The 19908-nt window shown below is 42.1% G+C and overlaps 1 protein-coding gene across 24 annotated transcripts in view; it reads right to left on the bottom strand.

Moving 5' to 3' along the window:
* Window positions 1–19908, bottom strand: part of rims1a (regulating synaptic membrane exocytosis 1a) — an 857383-nt gene that overhangs the window by 176414 nt on the left and 661061 nt on the right. For 20 of the 24 annotated variants that reach the window (XR_015753101.1, XR_015753102.1, XM_087979613.1 and 17 more), the window contains 3 exons: window positions 12656–12718; window positions 5509–5568; window positions 4529–4632 (listed from right to left, as the gene is read on the bottom strand). Coding sequence is in view for 22 of the 24 variants with exons in the window: in XM_087979613.1 (XP_087835739.1) it covers window positions 4529–4632; window positions 5509–5568; window positions 12656–12718 (227 nt within the window). In the remaining 2 variants the exon portion in view is untranslated. Of the gene's footprint in view, window positions 1–4528; window positions 4633–5508; window positions 5569–12655; window positions 12719–17281; window positions 17412–19908 lie in introns of those variants that run through there. The other 4 variants (XM_087979723.1, XM_087979721.1, XM_087979575.1 and 1 more) reach the window with 3 other exon arrangements.

The raw sequence follows: 19908 nt of genomic DNA, 5'->3' as shown, positions 1-19908 counted from the left end.
CTCACTTGCTTGGATGAGTGCAGCCCTAACAACACTCAAGAAATTTAACACCATCCAGGACACAGCAACATTTCATTGGCACTATACCCACAAGCATCTACGCCCTCCGTCACTGACGTTCAGTAGCAGCAGTGTGTGCTATCTACAAGATGCACTGCAGAAATTCGCCAAAGATTCTCAGACAGCACCTTCCAAAGTCATTTGGAAGAACACGAGTAGCCATATATTAAAACAGCACCACCTTCAAGCTCCCTTCCAAACCACTCACCATCCTGACTTGGAAATATGTTGCAATTCCTTCACTTGTTGCTGGATCAAAATCCTGGAATTCCCTCCCTAGTGTCCCTGTAGGGGATGGTGACGATGCTGGGGTTGTCCTTAGGGCCCTAATTAATCAACAGAAATTAGAGGAACAAATATTGGGAGATTGGAATGACTTGCAGGAGAATTCCGGTTGCCACAATAGGGGATTTTAATTTTCCTAACATAAACTGGGATTGCCAGAGTGTTAAAGGCTGAGATGAGGTAGGATTTGTTAAGTGTACTCAGGAATATTTCGACAAGCAGTATATAAAGGGGCAAAACCTGGCCTACTCTTGGTAAAGAGGGCATGATAGGTAACGGAGGTGACAGTGGGGGAACACTTTGAGACCAGTGACCACAGTTCTATTAATTTTAAAATAGTTATGGAGAGTGACAATACTGGTCCTCAGGTTTAAGTTCTCAATTGTGGCTATGCAAATTTTGATGGAATTAGAAGTTTGCAGGGGTTGATTGGAATAGTTCGTTTGCAGATAAAGGGATCTCTGGCAAGTGAGAGGCCTTTAAAAGTAAGATGGCTAGAGATCAAGATCTATATGTTCCTGTGAGGATGAAGGGCATGGTTGGCAGGAATAGGGAACCCAGGATGTTATGAAATATTGTGGCTTTGACCAGAAAAAAAAAGAGTGATGGCTCAGGTACAGGCAGTTGGGATCAAGGGAATCAATGAAGTTTATTGAAGGATGAAATCAGGAGGGCGAAAAAGGGGCATAATATAGCCGTGGAATGAGAAGATTAGAGTGAATCCAAAGAGGTTCTTTAGTAAGGAAAAAGAATAACTTGAGAGAGGATAGAATTCCTGAAGGACCAATGCGTACATGTATGTGTGGAACCGCAGGAGAAGAGAGAGGTCCTCAATGAATATTTCTCTTCTGTGTTTACCGTGGAGAAAGACGTGAAGACTTGGGAACTTGGGGAAATTAGTGGCGATATCTTGGGACAGTTCATGTACAGTAAACAAAAGGTGTTGGACATTTTAGAATGTATGTAAGATGGATAAATCTCCTGGTCCTGACCAGATATGTCCAAGAATAGTGCAAGAGGCTAGAGAAGAAATTGTGGGGACCCTGGCTGATATATTGGCATCATTGTTAGCCATGGGTGAAGTCTTGCAAGACTAAGGGTGGCAAATGTTGTGCCCTTATTCAAGAAGGGCTGTAAACAAAAACCTGGGAACCATAAGTAAACTTAACATCTGTGGTCGGTAAGTTACTTGAGAAGATACTGAGGCATTTGGAAAGACAGGGTTTCATTCGGGGTATTTAGCATGGCTTTGTGTGTGGGATATCATGCCTCACAAATTTGTTAGAGTTCTTTAATGAAGTGATCAGGAAGGTTGATGAGGGCAGGGCATAGTCTATATGGATTCAAGTAAGATCTTTAATAAGGTTCCACATGGTAGGCTGCTCTGGAAGGTTAGATCACATGGAATCCAGGGGGAGCTGGCAAATTGGATACACAATTGGTTTGATGGTAAGAAGCAGAGGGTAGTACTGGAAGGATACTGTCGGACTGGAGGCCTGTGACTAGTGGTGTACCTCAGGGATTGCTGCTGTTGATTATCTATATCAATGATTTGGACGAGAATGTGCAAGCATAATTTGCAGACGACACTAAAATAGGCAGTGTCGTGGACAGTGAAGAAAGTTATCAAAAATTGCAGGAAGACCTTGGTCAGCTAGGAAACTGTGCCGAGAAATGGCAAATGGAGTTTAATATGGGTAAGTGTGAGATCTGTTCAAATCAAGGTAGGAGTTCCATGGTGAATGGTAGGGCCTTTAAGGAGTATAGTGGAGCAGATAGATCTTTGAGTTCAGGTGCATGAGTCTCTGAAAATGGAGTCACAGGTAGACAGGGCAGTGAAGAAGACTTTTGGCATTCTGGCCTTCATCAGTCAGGGCATGAAATTCAAAAGTTGGAATATTATGTTGCAGTTTTGCAGGATGCTGGTGAGGCCACACTTGGAGTTTTGTGCTCAGTTTTGGTCACCTTGCTATAGGAAGGAAAGAGTGCAGAAGAAATTTACAAGGATGTTGCCAGGACTCGTGGGTCTGAGTTAAAGCGAGAGGTTGGACAAGTTAGGAACATTTTCTTTAAAGTGTAGGAGACTGAGGGGGCATCTTATAAAAGTGTGTATGATCAGGAGAGACATCGATAGGGTAAATGCACTCAGCACAGCAGGTCAGGCAGCATCCGAGAAGCAGGAGTCACCGTTTCAGGCGTAAGCCCTTCATCAGGAATGGAATGAGCTGCCAGCAGAAGTGGTTGAGGCATGTACATTAACAACACTTAAAAGGCATTTGGAAAAATACATGGATAGGAAAGGTTTAGATGGACATAGGCCAAGTGCAGGGAAATAGGGTTAATGTGGATGGACATTTTAGTTGGCATGGGCTGAAGGGCCTGTCTCCGTGGTGTAGGACTCTGTGACTCTATAATGGCATTGTGAATAAACTGACAGCAGGTGGACTGAAGCAATTGAAGAAGGCAGCATCTCAAGGGCAAGTAGGGATGGGCAATAAATGCTCGCCAACTAGCAATGCCCACATCCCACAAAATGAATAAATTAAAAAATGTTTCTGTACTAAATCAAAACTGATCTATTCTGCTCAATCATCATCTTGAAAACCTCTTAATCTATTCTGTTCTGAAGAGAACAATGCAAATTTTTATGCCTATCCTTCTGCTTCCTCTTTTACCCCCACGTTCTGCTAAATCTGTACCATTTCCCTTCTAAAGAATTTTTTCTTGATGTGTGGGACTAGGATTGTTTATTTATTCTTTAATGGCAAATTATAAACTTCCAATAGGATTGCTGCTTTTAAAATTAATTCTTTCATTTATAACCCCGGTAACAAAACAAATTTTTCAATACCTTATCAACCTTGTCCTTCTAGCAGGTTTAGAAGTTGTTGTTTAAAGAGAATTCATGAGTTTCTGCAGTGGACTGCTTTGACCTGGATGGTGTCAAGCTTCTTGAATGTTGTTAGACTTGCACTCATCTTGGCAAGTGTGGAGCATTCCATTACACTCCTGACTTGTTTCTTATAGATGGTGAACAATCTTTGAGAAATCTGGATGAGAGTTACTTGCTACAGAATTCCTGGCTCCTGATTTGCTCTTGCAACCACGGTATTTTATATATATATATATATATATATATATGGCTTCTCCAGATGGGTATGGCTTCTCCAGATGGGCATTGCTAGGCATTTATGTGGCACAAATGTTATTTGGTACTTTTTATCCCAAGTGTGAATGTTGTCCAGGTCTTGCTGCATTTGGTTATGGTCTGCTTCAGATAAGCTGAGAGAATTGTCAGTGAAAAATACTATAGCAACTGAAGGAACTATCAAATGCCTTGGCCCTTGATAGCCTCTATCCTAGATTAAAACTGGCAGCAATCGCCACCTGCTTCACCTTCAGATATACAAGGTACACTGGTTATGACTTTCCAAAATTCCTTTGTTTCTAAATGGTCCTAGTGAATTGTAAGCTAGCAAATTTAATGCTACAATTTAAGACAGGTAGATTTTTCATGATGCTGTAATTACTATTATTGATAAATAGAAAGCAGTTGATGGAGTAGCTTAGACAAAATACAAAAGAGTAATTTTTCAATGATCCAAAAGTTAGATAGAAATGTAAGCTTTGAAGGTCATATAAAGAATACAAAGAAATATTGACAAGTGAATGGGCATCAAGGTGGCAGATGGAGTATAGTCTGGAGACGTGTGAGGCCAATCAATTTTTTTGTAGCAAATAGAATAGAAGAATTTTTTTACAAGGTGTGAAACTTATTGATGTTCAGCGTGACCGGTGTCTGTTCATTTGATGAACTCAGGAAGTTTATCGGACAATGGCAGCAAATAGCATGTGCAAGAAGACTGAAGTACAAGAACAAATAAACCTTAATACAATTGCATCACACTTTGGTAACAGCATACAGAAGATTAGGTGCATAGGAAAGGTAATAAAGGCAACACAGAGATGTTTCCCTGGATTGATGCTGGGATGAGAGAGTTATGCTATGATTGGTGCTGGGATAAAGAGAGTTACGCTGTGATGAGGGACTGAGTAAATAGGTGATAACTCCTGTAGTTTTGAAAAAAAGAAACAGAATCCAAATGTTCCATCTGATGATGCTAAAGATGACCTCCATTACTAGACTACAAATATACAGCAATGGCACAGACAGTGTTACTACCTTGTTCGAGACCGTAGCTTTTAACTGGGACCTGTGGAAGCTGTCTACTCCTCCGACTAGACAGTGGCATTCCAGTGTGGACTGGACTTCCTTGTTGGTGGGATCTATGAACATAGAACAAGCATTACTAAACACCCCACTCAGTCCACCCATAGCTCTTAGATTTTCTAGATCCACAAAACATTCCCATCTTCCAAAAGGATACCCCATCTCTCCCACCAATTATTTATCAAGATGCACTAAACTTCTTTGGTCCCTTTGGTCACCTTCTTCGATAAAATAGTTTTCTTTCAGCTAAGCTTCGGAATATGACACAATTACCTTCTGCCACTGATTGATACCACCCTTTACACAGATGGCATTTCAGGTGATTTTCAGGAGACATCAAGACAATGCATGTTGTTGTAAGGCATGGTAGGACCTTCTTTCTCTGCACAATCATGAAGTTTTGCTGCAAGTAATTCTTAATTTACTGCAAGTAATTCTTAACTTCCCAGACATTTTCAGAAGGACAGCAAATTCTTCAACAATGCTGTCAGCGGTTGGTCCACAGCACCAAACATAACCCCCCCTTCCTCTCCCTGCGCCCCCCCCCCCAGCCTTTTCTCTCCCTGTTTTCACACACAACCCCACTCCTTCCCCTCCCCCGCTCCGTTCCCACAATCATCCCTCCCCAGTCCCACTCAGAAGTGATCTCACAAAGCACTTCCTCATTCAAAAAGCAGTTGGATCCTGGAACTTTCTCCCATGCTGAGGCTGAATTGAAAATCTCCAAACTGCAATTGCTCAGAAAGAGATTAACAACTCCAGAACTGTAGCAGCTCTGTGGACTTAAGATAAAGATCAGCCATGATTTCACTGAATTCTGAAACAAAAGGATGGATGGCCTCCTTCAGTTCCTATGATGCTATAATTCAGTACAGACTGAGTAAAGCAATTTCTTCTTCAAGCTGGCAAGGCGGCGACTTTCTTTGCATTACCTTGATGTTTGCTGCCCAGCTTTCCTGTCCCGGACTCCAGTGCGGCTTAGTTCTGGCATACTGTGATAAACAACACAGGAACACAGAATCAGGATCACCATCAGATACTTCTGGTTGGGCCACAAGTGGGAGAGGGTATGAGGAGTAAGGGGTCATTAACTAAAATAAGCCTGAAAGCTGCATTGAGAAATGAAAAAGATTCCAAAATGATCTAATTGTTCCAACTACTATAAAAATGTAAATGATTATTTCTACACAATTCTACCTAGTGCCACTTCCTGTATTGCACTCCCTCTGCACATCTCTATTCATTACGTCACCTGGTACAGCCACAAAATGATATCTTTGATACTGGTGGAGTTCAACTGAATGAAAACAGTTCTATTCATTCTATTTCTTACCGATTAATAAGGTAGATCCTATCAAAAATCCAAGTGAACCAAGATGCTCTTGACAAGAGGATAGAAAACATGACTCAATTCTCCCATGCTCAGATGGGTTTTTATAATGCTAACTGTCACGATCACCATTATATAATCCAGATTTATTAAGAAAATGCCAAAAAACCTGGATATCTGCATTACCAGTCCAGTGACCTGAGGAAAAAAATATTTCATCCAGAGGTTAGTAGAGATAGGAAAGACACTGCCTGAAAGGGTGGCGGAGGCAAGTACACTTGCAAAATTTAAAAAAACATCTGGACAAGGGCATAGGCTATGGATCAAGTGCAGTTAAACGGGATTAGTATAGTTTGTGTGTGTTGGTCAGGATATATTGGTGGAATGAAGGGCCTGTTTATATGCTGTATGAGTCAACTATTTAGTCCTTTGAATCTGCTCTGCCAATAAGATCTTGGCTGATCATCCAGCTCAGTGCTCTGTTCCACTTTCTCCACATACCCTTTAATTCATTTGTCCCTAAGAACTACCTTAAAATCATTCTTGAAAAACTTTGAATGTTTTTGCCTCAACTACTTTGCATGGTTAGTTTTATGAAATCCACAAGCCAGTTAGCCTAACAACATTTTCATTCTTCATTTGCACAGTTAAGTTCATAGTGTTCGTTAAAGCTAAACAACATCTTGACAGAAATATTTTCATTCTTGTTTGCAAATTCATTGCCTTTCTGAAGTCTTGTCAAACCCCACAACACTATGAGGTACCCATCCCTCCAAATCAGATTCTTGAAATGGGAAGTCTCAAGAGGTAATTTTTAAGAAATGATTTAACTTTCATTCTAAGTCTAGTCTGTTCTTTAATTTAGCATTTAAATAAAATTTACTCTTATGATTGGGTGTAGTTTCTTTGCAGATTTAAAACTGGAACTTATAGGTACTCAGCTGAAGCTAATTAGTTAGACAACCTGTTTGATCCAATTAGGGACCAGGAAAGGATGGCTCCTTCAGTGCTAGCTTGCCGTATTGGACTGCTCCTTTGTTGTGTAACTGGAGCGTGGTTCCCTGATCAGACTGTCAAAATCATTTGGCAGAAGTCCTCATCACCAGAACTTTCCAACAAGCAACAAGACATTGTTTGGGTGGTGGCGAGAAGGGCACCACGTAGGAGATCCTTTGTGAACACCTGCACCACTGCACGCTGCCCTTGAAGCAGATACATGGGATTTGAAACTGTCACACGTCTCCTGCTGGAATGTACTTTTGCAAACAAAGTCTGGAGAAAGATGTAGTGGTTTTTGTTGAGGCTCTTCCTGAGCAGCTCCATGATGTGGGACTCTGTGCTCCCTGGGATGCACACCGAGATGCAGTTGTATAAGACTCTGGTACGGCCGCATCTGGAATATTGTGTGCAGTTTTGGTCGCCATACTATAGGAAGGATGTGGAGGCATTGGAACGGGTGCAGAGGAGGTTTACCAGGATGTTGCCTGGTATGGAAGGAAAATCGTATGAGGAAAGACTGAGGCACTTGGGGCTGTTTTCACTAGAGAAAAGAAGGTTTAGGGGTGACTTGATTGAGGTGTACAAGATGATTAGGGGGTTAGATAGGGTCGACAGTATGAACCTTTTCCCGCGTATTGAGTCGGGTATTACAAGGGGGCATAGCTTTAAATTAAGGGGGGGTAGATATAGGACTGATGTTAGGGGTAGGTTCTTCACTCAGCGAGTCGTTAGTTCATGGAATGCCCTGCCAGTAACAGTGGTGGACTCTCCCTCTTTATGGGCATTTAAGAGGGCATTGGATAGGTATATGGAGGATAGTGGGTTAGTGTAGTTTAGGTGGGCTTGGATCGGCGCAACATCGAGGGCCCAAGGGCCTGTACTGCGCTGTATTCTTCTATGTTCTATGTTCTATAAACGTTGACTGCACCTGGAGGACCATCAACTTGGTGAAAGACGCTCTTTGGTCTGCCCAAAATTTGTTGGTCTTCCACAACAAGAGGTTGACCTTGACCAAATGTTGCAGACTGGCACATTCCAAGGACTAGGATTATGTGTTGAATGACACTAAGGCTTGGGGCAGTTGCTGCCAACACGCAGTGGGGAAAGACCACTTCCGGAGATCTTCCGACTGAAGATAAATGGAGGTCTATTCAGGTATCAGACCCTCTTAGCGTCTCAAATAGATGTAAATAATAGTATTTTATCTAAAATAGAGGGTTTTTTTTTTAATAGAGTCTTGTTTGTTTGTTTACTTGATATGCAAATGTACAGAACCGAACTGCATTTGTGACAATGTATATATTCAGAGATTTTTTAAAGGAATAAATTATATTTTTGGAATAAAAATATGGAAGATAAAGGAGGTGACAATCTCCTATTGTTCGCTTTCCCTGCACAGGGGACCCAGGTTATTCCAATCGATATGTACAACCTGCATACCTTGGCCGCAAGCGACCTAACCTTCCTGAGAAGGTGCAAACAGCAAGAAGGCCTCAGCACTGATGCAGTGGATCCCTTTGGAAGGTGGAGCAGCAGTAGCAGGTCAAGGTGACTCTGAAGATGGATTCCAGTGGGAATGTCCTCCCCCCACCTAGAGTGTGCCAAACCTGCGAAATGGCAGCAGACCACAAAGTGACCGTTTGGAAGAATTGCAAACAGGAGGGCCACCTGACTAAGGAGTCCAAGAGCTGCAAATTATGTGTGGAAACAGGCCACCTATACAAGGCCTGCCCAAGAATGGGGATGCAACATATGCTCAGATGTCCAGGAGTGGCAATGCGAACTCTGGACACCCAAAGCTCAGTAAGGTGTCACCCCAGCAAGAACACTGAAATGAGGGACATCCAGAAGGAGTGACAGGGTGGAGAGGAGGAAAAGGTAGCTAATGCAGAGGCACAAAAACTGATTCAACCTCACCTGGTCAGATGGATTCAACTAAGGAGGAGGAAACAAAGGGGTTGGGACAGTATTGCAGACTGGCACATTCCAAGGTCCAGGACGACGTGCTGAGGGACACACGAAAGCTTGGGGCAGCTGCTGCTAAGTGCAATGGGGAATGATCACTATCTAAGGTCTTCCAGCTGAAGGTAAATAATGAACTGTTCAGTTATTGGACCTTTCTAGTGCCTCAATGCATGTAAATATAGTTTGAGTCAAACTCAAATATTTGTTTGTTCAATTGATATGCCACCTTACAGAATAGAGCTGAGTTTGTGACAAGAATATTTAAAGCTAATTTTTATGCATCAAATATATTTTTGAAATAAAAAGAGTTACCTGGATGTTGAGTGTCAGGAAGCAATCATATCCTGTAGGTTAGATACTTTAACTTTGGCCAGTGGTCATGGACAGATGGGTATGACTGCAAGTGAGGTAGGTAGAGGAAACCTGAATTTCGTATTGGAGAAGCCTCATCTCTTGACCTTGTCCAACAGGTATGAGATACTTGCTGCCTGTGTAGATGAGGAAAAGGACTATAGGGAGGATGTGCAAACTGGCCACTACACTTATAGAAGAGGCTATTCAAGTGAAGGGGAGGAAGAAGAAAAATGGTGCTGGTAGGAGATTCAATAATTAGGGCGAGAGATACCATTCTTAATAAGCAGGGCAGATGCATGTACAGTTATAGTATTTAAAAAACATTTGGACAGGTACATGAATTGAAAATATTTAGAGGGCTGTGGGTCAAACGCAGGAAAATGTGACTAGTTTAGTTTGGGAAAGTTGGGTTAACAAGAAGAGACAAAGAGTGTCCCCAGTAAACTGGGAAATCTGCTAATGGGTACAACAACTGAGGAACAGTGAAAGATGTTTAAACAAACATTTAATATGGTATAAAAAACAATTTACACCTGAGAGGGAAAAGCTGCACTTTACAGAAAAGAAACAGTCATGGATAACTAAAAGAAACAAGGGACAGCATAAAATTAGAAGGAAGGTCTTACAAAAGTGCAAAAGAAAACACAGATCCCACTGAATGGGAAAGCAAAGATCAGCAAAGGGCCACAGAGCCGCTTGCAAGAGCTACTAAAAGGGATTATGAAAGGAAACCTACCTGGGAAATCAAACCAATAAGAAGAAATCTTATAGTTACATGAAGGGAAAGTGGGTGGTCAGAAGCAATGTTGGCCCACTAGAGACTGAAAGTGGGGATGTTGTCAATGACTATGGGAAATGGCAGGCATACTGAATAATTACTTTGCCTCAGTATTTACAGTAGAAAAGAGGACAGCTAGGCGGAAGTGCCAAGGAAATTAATAGTGGATGAGGAACAAGTGCTAAGTAAAATTAACATAAGTAAAACATTGATAACGAGGAAATGAATGGAATTAAAGAATGACCTGGCACCTGATGGCTTTCTTCCAAGAGTGCTAAAGGAAATAGCAGAGCATATTGTAGACTCCATAACTTTAATCTTTCAAAGTTCTCTAGATACAGGAGTCACACTTTTAGTTTGGGAAAATTGCATGTCACACTGCTATTTTTTAAGAAGAGTGAGAGGAACAACATAACAACATCTGTAGTGGGAAAATTGTTGGGAGTTTATAATCAAGGATAGGGTAACTGAATGCAGAAATTTTTCAAATAATCAGAGAGAGCCATCATGGATTCATGACAAGTAGGCCATGCCTGGCAAACCTCATTGAATTTTTTTGAAGAGGTGACTTAGACAGTAGACAAGGGAATATCTGTAGGTATTGTTTATACGGACTTCCAGAGGCATTTGATAATGCCCCAGCATAACAGATTGCTAATGTATATATTTGAGTAATAATCGATCTCATGTAAAAGTTGACCCCCTATTTTTGGCCAAATAACCTGGAATTTTCAATATATCTCACATAAACGTTGACTCTAGTTCTTTAGGAGTCAGTGTTTCGGCCGTCACATTCCACTTCAGCTTTCCAGTCTGCCAGTTGTTCTGCTCCGCTTCCGGTCTTCCAGTCCACTGGCTGTTGTGTTCCATTCTGGGTTTTCAGAATTACCATAAATCATTTTGTTTTCCTTTATTCGTTTAGAGATCAGTTGGGCTTCTGCTAATGATACACTATGAATTTTGACGGTTATAAAATTCAGCACCTCAAAAGTAGTACCTATGTAATAGTCAACCCCATAAAGGTAATCTTAAAAAGTAGTCAAACAAATCTGACTATTACTTCAATATACTTGGTAGGTGGATGTCCACGGAACCGAGGACAAATTACTGACATGGCTGGGAAACTGGTTGAGTGCAGACGAGTAGGGATGCGGAAAATATGGATAATGGGTTGGTGCTCAAATTGGCAGGATGCAACCAACGGTGTCCCACAAGCATCTGTGTTAGGGCCTTAATTATTCACATTAATCATAGAATCACCACAGTGTGGAAATAGGCCATTCAGCTCAACAAATCCCCACCAACCTGCCAAAGAGTAATCCATCCAGATCAATCTCCCAACCCTATTATCTACATTTACCCCTGACAATTTAACATGGCTAATTCACCTAACCTGCACACCTTTGGACTATGGGAGGAAACTAGAGCACCTAGAGGAAACCCACACAGATACGGGGAGAATGTGCAAACTCCCCACAGACAGTCACCCGAAGCTGGATCTGAACCCATGTCCCTGGCACTGTGAGGCAGCAGTGTTAACCACTGAGCCACTATGCCATCCCTATTACTTGTTAACAACTAGACAATGATCATAGATTAGATTAAAGTTTATTAGGAAAGAATAGAAGTGGGCTGTACGGAGTTGGGAGACTATAACGTTGGAGGAACTGGGGCTAAAATCTCCAGAGGTAATCAGGTTGGTGACAGTCCTGGCAATAGTGGCTTGATATTCGAAGGTTGGATCATGGTCCAGGGGGAAGTAGGAAGAAGAAAGCAAAGTGCAGCAATTTAAGAAGGGGACAGGTCAGAGTGGGTGAGAGGAGCAGAGAAATTGAGACGATGATGTCACGCTGACAGTTTTCAGTGAAAGATCAAGGACAGGTAAGAGGTCAGGGGAAGGAGTCCAATTGGAGGGTTAGCACTGCTGCCTCACAGTATCAGGGACCCAGGTTCGATTCCAGCCTCAGGCGACTGTCTGTGTTGAGGTTGCACATTCTCCCAGTGTCTGTGTGTGTTTCCTCCAGGTGCTACGGTTTCCTCCCACAGTCCAAAGTTGTGCAGGTTAAGTGAATTGGCCATGCTAAATTGCCCATGCTGTTCAGGGATGTGTAGGTTAGGGGTAAATGTAGAGTAATTAGGTAGGGGAATGGGTTTGGGTGGGTTACTCTTCAGAGGGGTTTGTTGGGCCAAATGGCCTGTTTCCACACTGTAGGGTTTTTATGATACTAGAGTACAAGAGTACAGTGAACTCACAATTGCTGTGGTGCTGCTACTGCGGCTCCTGCAACTTCGCCACTGCCAATGACATCACTTTTGAGTCCTACACCTTGCCACTATCTGTGCCAGACCTACCAAAGAAGTCACTACATTCCAGTGCCATCACCCACCTCTATAAACCTCCATGCCACAGTAATCAGAAACTGTGCCTTAACCATACTCAAAGACTGAGTTTCCAGGAGCATCATCAGGGATTTGAGAATTTAACCACCTTGGGAGATGACGGTGAAGGATAGGAAATGGTGAGGGAGTGGCACTGCAGTGTTGAAGAGGATCTATGATGCAGACTAGCTGCTCTTCAAAGCTTTTCTTTGTTTTCAGTGGGAGAATGCATTCCAATAGTTATCTGTATCAGATTAATCAGACTCTGTCCTACCTTTCAGTTCCTGATGCAGTGCTTTTTCTACCCTGCTTGTGGTTACCAAACCTCTCGTAGGTCCTGAATGTGATCCAGAAAGCAAGGAAAGAACAGAGATACAGGGAGAAAACAAAATGAATGAACCATGAAATAAAAAGAACCAAATCTGTTGGAACTAAGATGTTTCAACTGGCAGCATAATAAAGAAGCAACGTGTTGGATACAATACCAGTCTAATATTTTAACTTTTTGTTTACAATCACATCTGTCATAAACCTATACATAACATGGAAAAGTAAATATGTCTTTATCAGGAAGGTAAGTTAAGACTGAACACTCACAGCCCACAGCTTCTTGCAATGGAAGGATACATCACAAATCTGGGCTCCAGTTCTGCTTGGCAGTGTGAATTACAATCTATATACAACCTTCTAGTTATTCATGTCATGAATCTACACCTGAAGTTATCAGTGTACTCCTTTACTGCATAAAGCTCTGTGGCAAGAGAGACTCAATCTTTGAACCTTCCCTTGTATAATCTCTAATTTACCATTAGGAATACAGTAAATTGAAATCGTCCAATTGTACATTCAAAGGTCACTTTCATAAAGCACGTGCCAAAACTCTCCATCGTTGACAATGAAAACAAAACTTCATAAAATTATTGCTCAAATTTAGGACAGGTATAGATGGGAAGAGGGCAAGTATGAAAGGAGCAGTTTTACTGATTAATATGGCGTGTTGTACAGAGAATTCTGCAGACTCACTTTGGAATCTTTTGTGTGAAGAATAATTAGTCTCAGTTTGAAATATTGTATTGATGCAGAATTTTAAAATTCCTTCCACTGAAATAACTTTATAATCGTTGGCTTCCTTCATATATTAATAAGACCCTTTCATTTAAGTCAAGTTAAACAGAATTATTAGCTGCCCAGTACATTTCAGTTGCTGTGTGTCTGGTTTTCACCTGATAGAAACCCACAGCTGTAGGTGAAATTGGAAGCTCACGGTGTTGGGGAACGGAGTCAGGCTTGCACTACTTTGCAATGCACCACTTCCAGCAAAAGCACAAAAGTTAGTTACTGTTTTGACCTGGTATGTGCGCTATTCTGGCACATCAATCTGTTAGCAGAATTATTAGGAGAAAGAGCAAAACTGCCTTAAATTGTTTCAAAAAATGAGCTCCATACATAATTTTAAAAATTGCAACAAATGGAAAATTAGTCAAATAATTCATGTGCACAATCCTAGTCACTTTAAAACCAATTCTAAATCAATATTGAGATCTGTTTTGCGGAAATGGTGAGTGTCCATCTAACGGACAAAAGGTAAGAGGGGATAGAATCTGTAATAAAATGTATGATATAGACCTGTAATATAAATGTGTTATGATTGTATTCCTGAGCCATGCTGAATGGTAATCCTATGCTTGATTTTTGGCCTATACAGAGGTAGTTAATCTCAGGTGAATACCACCAGAAACAACGAGTTGGCATCAGAGTTCACTTGGTCTCAGAAATGAAAAACAGATGCTTTTTAATATCTACAATATAAAGCAAAAGGGATTTAAAATATTCAGCCTTATTTACCAAATGGTAGTGGCTCATATGTAAGTTCTGAATGTCAGGCAACAGCAGGCTCCTATCAGGAACCAATGGAGCACTCTCTGCTCCTCAGCTAACAATTGAGAGGTTCCTCAAGGCAGTGGAGGCTTAGATATTACATTTGGGGCCTACCAGAGTGCTCTGTCTGAACTCACAACCAAAGTTACAGACTGGAGTTGCATCTGATTTCAAGTCCCTGCCTGTTAGATTGGTCCAAATGCACCAAAGCATCTGACTAAAATGACAATTTGACCCTCAAGATATAACTGAAACTGAATCTAAAGGTGTAAAGAAGGCTTTTGCTAATTTTCAGCAAGTGGCCTCAAAACCTGCTTTAAAACTAGTTCAAGTTTAGCCCTGCAGAATGTTCCCAGCATTTTAACTGTGCAGTAACTTGACTTCGACAAGAGGCAAGGGTTAAATTTCTGTTTTCGTGAGAGAGAGAGAGAGAGCAATCACTGCTTATAGAAATATCTGAAAATGTGTTGCTGGAAAAACGCAGTAGGTCAGGCAGCATCCAAGGAACAGGAGAATCGACGTTTCGGGCATAAGCCCTTCTTCAGGAATGAAGAAAGTGTGTCCAGCAGGCTAAGATAAAAGGTAGGGAGGAGGGACTTGGGGAGGGGCGTTGGAAATGCGATAGGTGGAGGGAGGTCAAGGTGAGGGTGATAGGCCGGAGTGGGGTGGGGGCGGAGAGGTCAGGAAGAAGATTGCAGGTTAGGAAGGCGGTGCTGAGTTGGAGGGATTTGACTGAGACAAGGTGGGGGGAGGGGAAATGAGGAAACTGGAGAAATCTGAGTTCATGTGGTTGGAGGGTTTCCAGGCAGAAGATGAGGCGCTCTTCCTCCAACCATCGTGTTGCCATGGTCTGGCGATGGAGGAGTCCAAGGACCTGCATGTCCTTGGTGGAGTGGGAGGGGGAGTTAAAGTGTTGGGCTATGGGGTGGTTGGGTTGGTTGGTTGGACCAACCAACCCAACACTCTCCGCCCCACCCCATTCCGACCTATCACCCTCACCTTGACCTCCCTCCACCTATCCCATTTCCAACACCCCTCCCCCAAGTCCCTCCTCCCTACCTTTTATCTCAGCCTGCTGGACACACTTTCCTCATTCCTGAAAAAGGGCTTATGCCCGAAACGTCGATTCTGCTGTTCCTTGGATGCTGCCTGACCTGCTGCGCTTTTCCAGCAACACATTTTCAGCTCTGATCTCCAGCATCTGCAGCCCTCACTTTCTCCTTGTAGAAATGTCTCCAAAGTAACTAACTACCTTCCAAGATAAGTAATACATGTATTTACATTGGGCTTTCTAAATCAGAAAAATAGCCATTAAAGGTGCTAAATGAAGGATGGAAATGTGAAGTACTGATTCAAACCACTTCCTTTGTATTCTTTCAAAATGGTCCAGACATCTACCGTCACCAGGCAGGACTTAATCTTGTGAAGTAGATCCCTGTCCTTTCCTGATCCTAACTGATTTATATTTTCTAATCAAAGAAAATCAGTTCTGTCCATGTGAACCAGAAAGATCCCTCTGTCCTCTGTTACAGGAACTTTCAAATATGGATTTCTAATTCTTTGATACTTTTGGTTAAAAAAAGAAATCATAAGTCTCTCCAATTGTGCAAATGATATTCTAAAAGTCTTGTTCTTAGGTTTTCTTAAATTTTCCAACAAACTTTTTCTGAAGCTTAGAAAATGGAACATTCTAATAGTTGCAGGAAAAGGCAATGCTGTTTCCTGTGCAGATTAACAATATAATTAGCTACAGATCACCCCACAGTAATTACAGGCAAAACCAGATGAGTGGTTATTTGACTCCAGTTTCCACCATTCCTTCATCACAGCTCGAGATGTGGAAAAGGTTGTGATCCATTGGAGACAATCAATTTCTCTAGAAGTATACTGTTGTTGTTCAATTTACAACTTTTAATGTCTTAGCAGATAAAGTTGCCATGAGAAATAAATCTTATTTGAGAGAAGCAGGAAAAAGATAGGACAAGAGTGTTTAAAAAGAAATAACAAAGGCATTTTTATAATGCTGAGTAATGATAATTAATAGAAATGGAATTATATATTTGGACACTATTCACATTCTACATCCTCATGAACAAGCCTTGACAGAAGGGAATTCAAACCATTGCGTTAGATTTAGTAAGGAAATTGAATAAATTTATGGGTGCATTGATAGTGAGATGTTCGCCACGCATACTTCAACGTGAAAATCTTAATCCTACATCCCTCCCAGGCATCACTGAACTAGGAGGTCCTTGTCGTAACTGATTAATTTTCTGAATTTTCTGAAAGGGATAGCAAAAGATTTTTAAACAATGCTTATTCAATTAAGATGTGGCACTTGGGATAGCAATTTATGATGTGCAATTCAGAATGCCCTTATTATTTGAATAATTGCCTTTATTCCATGGTATTTAAGTCTGGAATAAGGTGGTTCATGGTTTTTGAAATTTGCCTCATTACTTTCTGCCTCACTTGACTGAAGGCTGCAGTCAGTGCTGCAGCTCCTGTTCAGGACAACTGGTTTTCTTGGTGCCTTTTCACTAAAACCAAACTCACTCAAAGAAAATCACAGTCAAGTTCAAAGCTACATTTAGGCAATATCCATTTGTGCACTCTTTACAACAGTAGCCACCAGACAATGACCAGAAATAGGATCCTGTCTGATTATATCCTTTTCTAATTCAAGAGCACAGGAACGCAGGGCAATTACAATGTCCTTTTGCTAACAGTTACTTCAGCAGGTAATTCCCCAGACCCTGATGTTATCTATCACAGATTACTGAGAGAGGCAAAATAGGAGATTGCTGGGCCTAGCCACTTGAGAGGTTTTGGATGACTGGCAAGTAGCTCTGTTCCTCTGTTCACGAAGGGAAATATGCATAATTCAGACATTATCGATCAATGAGTCTTACACTGGCAGTTGGGAAGGATTCTTAGAGATAGGAAATACATGCATTCGGCCTAATTAAGGACAGGCAGCATGGCTTTGTGCAGTACAGTCATGTCTTAATAACTTGCTTACCTTTGGATTAATTGTGGGTCTTTTCGCTGAGTTGGTAGGTTTGTTGGCAGACCTTTTATCACCTTCTTAGGTGACATCATCAGTGCTCTATTGCCTTCTGTGAGCGCAGCTGTACTGTTGAATTTATGTGGTTTTGTTTGAGCCATTTCTGGTTGGTGTTGGTTCCAGTTTTCCACTGCAGAGTTTGTATATCAGGTCTAGATCAATGTGTTTGTTTATGGAGTTTGAGGATGAATACCATGCTTCCCTGAATTCCCTTGCTGTTCTTTGTTTAGCCTGCCAGTCCCACCAGGCAGGTGGGACTAGTTCAGTTGTGTTGTGCCTGTCAAACTCATGGCTCTTGTTGTCAGTATGTATGGATACCAGGAGAGTTGGTCGTATTGCTTAGTTGTTCATTGCGTACATGGATGCGGGTCGTTAGCTGTCTGCCTGTTTATCTTATGTAGTGCTTGGTGCAGTCACTGCATAGGATTCTGTAAATTACATTCATCCTGATAGTGGGTAACGGGTTCTTTATTCTGGTGAACCGTTGTCTGAGTCTGGCTGTCAGTGTGCGTGCTGTCAAGATCCCTAGTGGTTGGAGCAGTCAAATTGTTAGTTCCAAAATGTTTTTAATGCATGGGAGAGTAGCCAGTGTGTTAGTGCTCATCTTATTGGTGTTGTTTGTCTGCTAAGAGAGGGCATGAAAAATCTTTGGCGGATAGGATCAAGGATAACCCAAAGGCATTTTATGCGTATGTGAGAAACATGAGAATGATGAGAATGAGGGTATGTCCGATCAAGGACAGTAGTGGGAGACTGTGTATTGAGTCGGAAGAGATAGGAGAGGTCTTGAATGAGTACTTTTCTTCAGTATTTACGAACGAGAGGGACCGTATTGTTGAAGAAGAGAGTGTGAAACGGACTGGTAAGCTAGAGGAGATACTTGTTAGGAAGGAAGATGTGTTGGACATTTTCAACAACTTGAGGATAGACAAGTCCCCCGGGCCTGATGGGATATATCCTAGGATTATGTGGGAAGCAAGAGAGGAAATCGCAGTACCGTTGGCAATGATCTTTTCGTCTTCACTGTCAACGGGGGTGGTACCAGGGGACTGGAGAGTGGCGAATGTTGTGCCCCTGTTCAAAAAAGGGAATAGGGATAACCCCGGGAATTACAGGCCAGTTAGTCTTACTTCGGTGGTAGGCAAAGTAATGGAAAGGGTACTGAGGGATAGGATTTATGAGTATCTGGAAAGACACTGCTTGATTAGGGACAGCCAGCACGGATTTGTGAAGGGTAGGTCTTGCCTTACAAGTCTTATTGAATTCTTTGAGGAGGTGACCAAGCATGTGGATGAGGGTAGAGCAGTGGATGTAGTATACATGGATTTTAGTAAGGCATTTGATAAGGTTCCCCATGGTAGGCTTATGCGGAAAGTCAGGAGGCATGGGACAGAGGGAAATTTGGCCAATTGGATAGAAAACTGGCTAACCGGTCGAAGTCAGAGAGTGGTGGTAGATGGCAAATATTCAGCCTGGAGCCCAGTTACAAGTGGAGTTCCGCAGGGATCTGTTCTGGGTCCTCTGCTGTTTGTAATTTTTATTAATGACTTGGATGAGGGAGTCGAAGGGTGGGTCAGTAAATTTGCAGATGATATGAAGATTGATGGAGTTGTGGATAGTGAGGAGGGCAGTTGTCGGCTGCAAAGAGACTTAGATATGATGCAGAGCTGGGCTGAGGAGTGGCAGATGGAGTTCAACCCTGCCAAGTGTGAGGTTGTCCATTTTGGAAAGACAAATAAGAATGCGGAATACAGGGTTAACGGTAGGGTTCTTAGTGAGGTGGAGGAACAGAGGGATCTTGGGGTCTATGTTCATAGATCTTTGAAAGTTGCCACTCAGGTGGATAGAGCTTGTAAGAAGGCCTATTGTGTATTAGCGTTCATTAGCAGAGGGATTGAATTCAAGAGTCGTGAAGTGATGTTGCAACTGTACAGGACTTTGGTTAGGCCACATTTGGAGTACTGTGTGCAGTTCTGGTCGCCTCACTTTAGGAAAGATGTGGAAGCTTTGGAGACGGTGCAGAGAAGATTTACCAGGATGTTGCCTGGAATGGAGAATAGGTTGAATGAGGATAGGTTGAGAGTGCTAGGCCTTCTCTCATTGGAACTGCGAAGGATGAGGGGTGACTTGATAGAGGTTTATAAGATGATCAGAGGAATAGATAGAGTAGACAGTCAGAAACTTTTTCCCCGGGTGCAACAGAGTGTTACAAGGGGACATAAATTTAAGGTGAAGGGTGGAAGGTATAGGGGAGATGTCAGGGGTGGGTTCTTTACCCAGAGAGTGGTGGGGGCATGGAATGCGCTGCCTGTGGGAGTGGTAGAGTCAGAATCTTTGGTGACTTTTAAGCGGCAATTGGATAGGTACATGGATGGGTGCTTAAGCTAGGACAAATGTTTGGCACAACATCGTGGGCCAAAGGGCCTGTTCTGTGCTGTATTGTTCTATGTTCTATGTTATATGTAAGGCTGGCAAAAGATACAGTGGGATATGGATCAGTTGCAGATATGGATGGAGAAATGGCACATGGAGTTTAATCCAGGTAAATGTGAGGAGATTTAGGAGATCAAATGTTAAGGGAA

The sequence above is a fragment of the Chiloscyllium plagiosum genome, unplaced genomic scaffold (genome assembly GCF_037043375.1).
Source record: "Chiloscyllium plagiosum isolate Xiang-an unplaced genomic scaffold, Cpla_swu_hap1 HiC_scaffold_3, whole genome shotgun sequence".
NCBI lineage: Eukaryota > Metazoa > Chordata > Chondrichthyes > Orectolobiformes > Hemiscylliidae > Chiloscyllium > Chiloscyllium plagiosum.
This window is presented reverse-complemented; position numbering and strand designations above follow the sequence as displayed.